Source organism: Panthera tigris, chromosome D1 (assembly GCF_018350195.1).
Source record: "Panthera tigris isolate Pti1 chromosome D1, P.tigris_Pti1_mat1.1, whole genome shotgun sequence".
Lineage (NCBI taxonomy): Eukaryota > Metazoa > Chordata > Mammalia > Carnivora > Felidae > Panthera > Panthera tigris.
Window position 1 is genome coordinate 83,861,816 of NC_056669.1, and position 7,281 is coordinate 83,869,096.

The 7,281-nt window shown below is 37.1% G+C and overlaps 1 protein-coding gene across 1 annotated transcript; it reads left to right on the plus strand.

Annotated features, from left to right (window-relative positions):
• Positions 1–900: 900 nt before the first annotated feature.
• Positions 901–3,208, plus strand: LOC102970900 (follicle stimulating hormone subunit beta). Its single transcript, XM_007082010.1, has 2 exons — positions 901–1,059; positions 2,978–3,208. The coding sequence occupies exons 1-2, from the start codon at positions 901–903 to the stop codon at positions 3,206–3,208; spliced, it is 390 nt and encodes a 129-aa protein (XP_007082072.1).
• Positions 3,209–7,281: the final 4,073 nt, after the last annotated feature.

Sequence of the window (7,281 nt, forward strand, 5' to 3'; positions counted from 1 at the left end):
CTACTGCGTTTAGACTACTTTAGTAAGGCTTGATCTCCCTGTCTACCTAAACACTGATTCACTTACAGCAAGCTTCAGGGTAACATTGGTCTTATTAATACCCAACAAATCCACAAGGTGTTAGTTGCACATGATTTTGTATAAAAGGTGAACTCAGATGACTCAGTCTACAGCTTTCACCAGACTAGACAGCCAACCAAAGGTGAGTCTTGACATCTATAGTTATCAGGTGGTGATGGTTACTTTTAAAATTATAGGTTTTCCAGGATCTGGAGAACAAATCAAGACCTTTTCAACTACTGTTGTGTAGACAATTTGTGGTTGTCAACTTGATTCTTAAATATGGTTAATATGCTGTAGTCACTCTTAGCAAGCAATTGAACTTTACATAGACCAATTCACCTGGCTTCTTAAAATAGTCTTATTTTAAACAAAGGTGAGCAAAAGCAAATGATGATATTTATGAGATGCTAAAAATGATGAGCTAATTTTATAGTATAGAATTTCTTTTTTCTTTTTAAACAAAAATAGTCTTTAAAATGGTAATGAATGGACAAATATGACAATCACAAATTACCATCCTCAGAATAATCACTTAAATACTCTAATCTTTATATTGTTGCTCTGCTTAAATCATTATATTGGAGTTTTGACCTACAATATGGGTTTACTTTGACAAAAAAAAGAAAAAAAAAACAAGAAGGAGTATAAGAGGAAATGTTTGTTCAGGAAACAAAGAAGGAAAGAAAAAGGAAGGAAAAAATTGCTGAAGCAAAATGTGACTGGGGAGGATGGGAAGATCAATTATTTTTGGTTTGGCCAACTTACATAATGATTATAATTATTTGTTTTTTTGTTGTTTGTTTCTCATAGTCTTAATTGTTTGCTTTATAGACCAGGATGAAGTCAGTCCAGTTTTGCTTCCTTTTCTGTTGCTGGAGAGTAATCTGCTGCAAGAGCTGTGAGCTGACAAACATCACCATCACAGTGGAAAAAGAGGAATGTCGCTTCTGCATGAGCATCAATGCCACTTGGTGTGCAGGCTACTGCTATACCCGGGTAGGAACTTTGCTTTGCTGGAAGTGAGGGTGGTAAGGGTCTATACAAGGCTGGCTTCATTAATTCTCACTTTATGAATATTTTAACTTTTCAAAATAATAGCCATGAGTCCTTTAGCCAATACTGCCTGTGTTACGATTGTGGTTAATTGCTATGATATCAGTTAGATGTTTGGGATTGGATTTGATTAGCATAAATCTAGGGAAGCCTCAGATTTGATCTGATCAACTTGGAAATATGCCAATTCTTCATTTCCAAAAAAAAAAAAAAGTAGTGCTACGGCAGATTTTACATATAGAGAGATAAACATGTAAACATACGTATATTTAATAACAGATCTAAAATATTCCCCAAAAGCCATTTTGTGTAATTGAAGCCATATCTTTGCAACAGAGATAGTATCAAAATATGTTTCTACACCACATAAAAAACATAAACAGCCATATTTTTTACAGTTATTTATTTATTTGAGAAAGAGAGAGAGAGATACAGCATGACTGGGGGAGGGACAGACAAGAGGGAGAGAGAATGCCAAGCAGGCTCTGCACTGTCAGCATGGAACCCAACACGGGGCTTGAACTGGTGAACCATAAGATCATGACCTGATCAAGAACAGACTGAGGCACCTAGGTGCCCCACAAACAGCCATATTATAAAAACTGCCTTATTGGTCTACCTGATTAGAAATGGCAACAAGTAGCCTGAGAACACAGTCAATGCATACAGACTATTAGAACCAAAATGAATCAGCAATCCTACTCACTTCTTCATGTCTTTGAGAAAAACAAAGCACAGAAGCATTAAAGCACTAGTTTGTATTCACTCAGCTTCTTTGCATTAACTCAAGTAAAGAGTTTCTACTTTGTTTACTTTGTTCTCCTATAATACCTGGTTATCTATGCAAAATTTCATTCTATAGACTGAAACTGAAAATAACTTTTTAATGAAATATATTTATTGGGCAGTAAATGAGTTTGATCAATAGACCTGGTAGCATGATACTGAAACAAATTAAGCAGCACTGCAAATTTCCTCTCGTGATGCAAACAATTTTTCTAGAAACGATTGGAACAAACCTATTCTGCCTGGATTAAAAGTTCTCATGTGCAGGGGCAACTGGGTGGTTCAGTCGGCTGAGCATCTGACTCATGATCTTGGCTCAGGTCATGATCTCACTTTGGGATCAAGCCCCACCTCGGGCTGGGCTCTGTGCTGACAGGGTGAAACCTGCTTGGGATTCTCTCTCTACCTCTCCCCCATTCATTGTCTGTCTGTCTGTCTCTCTCTCTCTCTCTCAAATTAATAAACTTTAAAAAAATGTTTTCATATGCAAACCGTGTATGTTTTGAAACCGAAAGCCCTGCAAAATATACAACATTTAAGGGAGGGAAATGTCTACAAAACAGTAAAATATTGAAAATTTGCCATGAGCTTTCATAGTCATGTTAAGCTAAGCATTAACATTTCCTATTATGTCTTTTTTGGCCTTTTATAAACACCAAGGGACAATGTATTTGGAAACATTTTCTGAGAAATTAAACTTCAGTATTTTATGGTTAATGTTGTCATTAATACAGCTTTTGACTAAGTACAAAAATCAACTTAAAATTTGTTATATTTCACTTTTCATCTTTTTCTATATTGAAATTTAAAATTTCTCTACAGTTTGAGAAATATTTAAGATTTGATATTGACATAAGGAGTAGGAAAAGGAATGACTTATCTTTTCTATATGATTTCCAGAACCAGGAAATAGGATATTTATAAGATCATATTTCCTTGGTTAGGAATTCCTTAAGTGAGCTTTAATGGGTAAATGTTAGAACAAGCAATATTAAGTTTCCATCTCATTTTCACTATGCTACATAGAAACTTCCAGCATATTTTAACCTAATCCTCTCCTTTCTAAACTCCTCAGGATCTAGTGTACAAGGACCCAGCCAGGCCCAACAACCAGAAAACATGTACCTTCAAAGAGCTGGTGTACGAGACAGTGAAAGTGCCCGGCTGTGCTCACCAGGCAGATTCCCTGTATACATATCCAGTAGCCACTGAATGTCACTGTGGCAAGTGTGATAGTGACAGTACTGACTGCACCGTACAAGGCCTGGGGCCCAGCTACTGCTCCTTCAGTGAAATGAAAGAATAAAGAGCAATGGACATTTCAGGTGACCTATCCTTGTCCTAAAGGACCAAAATATCCAAGAAGTCTGTGTGTGTCTATATGCCCAGGCTGCAAACCACTGTGGACCAGGGGATCATTAGACCCCTGATCCCTGTTCTCCAGGCAGAGGAGGTCCAGGAATTAAGAATGCTGGGGCCAGGAGCCTGTCACCACTCAACCCTATAAACCTGGTTCCATAAATTTTATTCAGTCTTACTTAACTTATAGACATGTGGGTGCTTTCCTATTTAATAGCCTTAGAAATCCTCTCAGGCAACCCCTTTCCTTAAAAGGAAGGGATTTTAGGCCCAAAGGGCAGAAATAAGATGGGAATGGATCAGAGTACTAAAGGTAGCCTTCTAGACATTTGAGCCCTCAAAAGCAGGGCCAGCATCTTCATGATTATAGTCTTAATGCCTAGCATCATGCCTGAAATTTAGTAAGAAATTCAACAATGGCTTCCTTAAGGAAAGTAAGATCTGAAAGGTAGGGATAGGAAACACTAAAAGAGCATGTTTGACTCTGGCTGATGAGATTGCCTTCAGCAATGCCAATCAGTCCATGAAAGTGGGGGCATTAACCCCACCTCACCTCTCCTTCTCTGTCACATGAAGTACTGAGATACGATGCATCTTGCATGGATTGCTTAGTGTATATGGGGGTTACCAGAGCTCAGGATTTCTAACTATTACTACCAAACCTTTCAGTTAAAGGGCAAAAGCAAGAAATGTTAATGAGGACCTGGGAAAATTAGCCCGTATCTATTTCATCATTTAAACAAATTGAACAAATATTGTCAGGCTCCTGAAAAATTCCCTTTGAGAAGTAGAAAAAAAAACTACATCACCCTGCGCTCCAGGCTAGGATTCACTCCTTTGAAGAGAGGTGGATTTGAAAGTAGATTGGAAAGCAATTTTGTCAACTTAGTAAATACATTTATCCTATCTACAAACACATTTGTGTAAAAAAATATGTTTTTTAGAAAGAGTTAGCTAGGAGGAAAAAGAAAAACTACCTGTTTTCTAGAATCCTCTGTATGTCAATCTTTTCTTTTGTCTATCCATGTTCTCCCATATCTGTTTCTTTCAAGAGGATAAATATTAAAACTGTTTCATGAGTTGATTTCTTTTCAAGGTGTTACCTCTCTTAGTCATGGAGTTATTTCATACTTATATTGTCTAATTTATTTAAATCTTATTTTTTTAATAAAGATGCTAGCCACAGTCTTAGATTTAGATTTTTTCATGTATAAGCAAATGACTAAAATATGTCTTATCTTTATATTAGTAGAAAGAATATTAAAAAATAATTCCTAGTTCTTCTGTAATATTTAATTGTTCTCACCTTTGGAAACATTAAAATTAATTTTGTCGCATTTCTAGAAGTGTTTACTTAAATTTCCTATCATTTTTTGAACTCAGTTTCTGATGGGGGGGGCAGTGGGAGACAAAGAATCACAGAGTGGGTGGGGACATTAGAGATTTTCTAGTTCATTTTTGAATTTTTGAAATGGAAAAATTGAAGTCTAAGGATATTAATTGACCCACCCAAGATCACAAAGACAGTTCATGACAGAACCAGGATTAGAACTCTGGCATCTTAGGGGCCTGGGTGGCTCTGTTGGTTGAACATCCAATTCTTGATTTTGGCTCAGGTCATGATCTCAGGGTTGCAGGATCAAGCTCCACATCAGGCTCGACACTGAGCATGGATCCTGCCTGAGATTCATTTTCTCTCTCTTTCTCTCTCTCTCTCTCTCTCTCTCTCTCCCTCTCTCTCTCTCTCTCCCCACACACACACACACCTCCCCGCCTTGCACATGCACAGTCTCTATGTCTCTAAAACAAAAATTAAAAAGAAAAAAAAAAGGAACCCTGGCCTCCTAGCTCTTAGCCAGCTCTCCTATGACTACTCCACCATATTAAGAAGTCATTTTGACAAAGATTGAAGCAAAATTGTAAGTATTGATAATCAAGCTATGCCCATTCAAATCTGGTACTGATCGTGGCTTATTTATATTCTTTACAATATTGTGACACACTGAAATTAGGGCTTATTAAGCAAAGTTGAATAAGAGCTTTAAATTATAACAACGTTTTCCTTCTCGCTATACTTTTAGAAATCAAAATAATTGCCTTCCTGTTAGAGACAGTACAGGGCAATGGCTCCAGAGTTAACTTGTCTTAATCACCTTGTCCAGATGTAGCATCTTAAACAAGTTACTTAAATTCTCTGGATCTCTTTTTCCTCAGCTGTAAAATGAGGAGAATAATATTTACCTCAGAGGGTTATACAGATGATTAAATGGGAAAACACATGTAAAGGGCTTAGAACAGTGCCTGGCACACAGCATTCCTCAATAAATACCAGATGTTATGCTTTAAAAGAGATGATGTGTCAAGATGGTAAGTCAGACCTAAGTAAAGCAACATAGCTTAGGTTCTTTCTAGTAATATTAGGCAAGTTATTTAACTACTCCGGGCATCACTTTCCTCACTTTTAAAATGGAGTAAAGATGGTAACTATGCCACAGGGTTGCTGTAAAGATTAAAAAATATAATGAATGTGAGGTGCTTTAGGAGTCCAGTAGAAGGACTATAATCTTGATGTAGAGCGATCTCTACAACTTAGCTTAGAACATCAAGGTCAAAATGCTAGGAAGGAGCAACATTTTCCACCTAAGACACCCCCATGCCAAACTGAAGTACAATCCTTTATGAAGCAGCAAGAAAGAACATTTGTGAGCTCTCCAAGTGCTTGAGAGCCTAACCCCATGGACCACTATTTTAGAAGCCATATTATCTCTCCTTAGCATTATAGCAAGGGTCTTTCTACCTCTGAGAAGTCCTCATGGGTCAATTCCTCACAAATCACAACTTTGATCATGTCTAATAATGAATGGGATTCCACTTTCTTTTCAAAATAAAATCTTAATATTTAGCTGACACATGAGGCTCATCATGGTCTGACCTATGACTATCTCTCAACTTCCTATATCCCCATTCCCTCATTCCCAAGAGGCTGCTATACCTGAGACCATCTACGAGGGTTGAGGGATGATTTTGTATCTTCCACCATGGAATGCTTTAACAGAATACCATGCCTTTCCTCCCATGAAAGATTTTGCCGACTATCGTAGAATTCAGTAGTGCTGACTTACTGACCAGTTTAAGTGATTAAAAATGTGGTATCAGTATACAAGATTAATAAATACTAAGTTCACAATAGCGAGGAAGGATAAAGATGAATGGAACTGAAGGAAAGTACTTAAGGAACCTCAAACTAGATTTACAATGTTTATATCTTAACATAAATCAAAGTTACAAATATGGTATAATGCTAACATATATATAATCTGGGGAAGAGCTATCCAGGTACTCATTATATTCTTTCATACACACAAAGTGTTTGCTAGTTAACAAGTGACAAAGCATCTTTATATGCTTTATACATTTAATCCTGAATTTATGCCCATTATAAGAAAGTTGAGATGGGCCCTGAGCCTAAAGTCACACAGCTAGTGTGCAAGGCTCAGTCATTAATATTCATTTAGGAATTGAGGCAGAATTTAGGATGTTCACCAAGATTTGTGCTTACTTCTTCCTGGCTATAAAGCTGAACTCCATTTTCTAGCCTTCCTTGCAATCAAGTTATATCCGTGTTCCAGTGAATAGAATGTGAGTGGAAGTACGAGGAGATATTCCATATCTGTCCCCTGAAATCCTCTCATAAGCAGTCATCCATTCTCTTCCTATATCAGCTAGATGTCAACACCCAGGATGACCTTGAAAGCTTTGTGTTGATGATAACAGAGCCACTGTCATCCTGGATTCCTGAATGCTTGCATGGAGTAGTATGCCCCAACATCAACAATCCTTACAGCAGACTGGATGGACTTTAGATCAATGAAGAAATTTTCTATTGGGTTAAACTACTGGCATTTGTGGGTTTATCAATTAAGAAAAATTGCATTATTTTAAGTAATATATAAATTGGCACTGGAAGTAGAGTGCTGCATTAACAAAAAAATTAGCAGATGTGGCATTAGCTTAGTGGTT

Bases quoted from the DNA above. Each gene is read 5' to 3' on its own strand.
- LOC102970900 (XM_007082010.1), top strand. From the start codon at position 901: ATGAAGTCAGTCCAGTTTTGCTTCCTTTTCTGTTGCTGGAGAGTAATC. The intron at 1,060-2,977 runs GTAGGAACTTTG...TAAACTCCTCAG, and splicing joins CAGGCTACTGCTATACCCGG to GATCTAGTGTACAAGGACCC.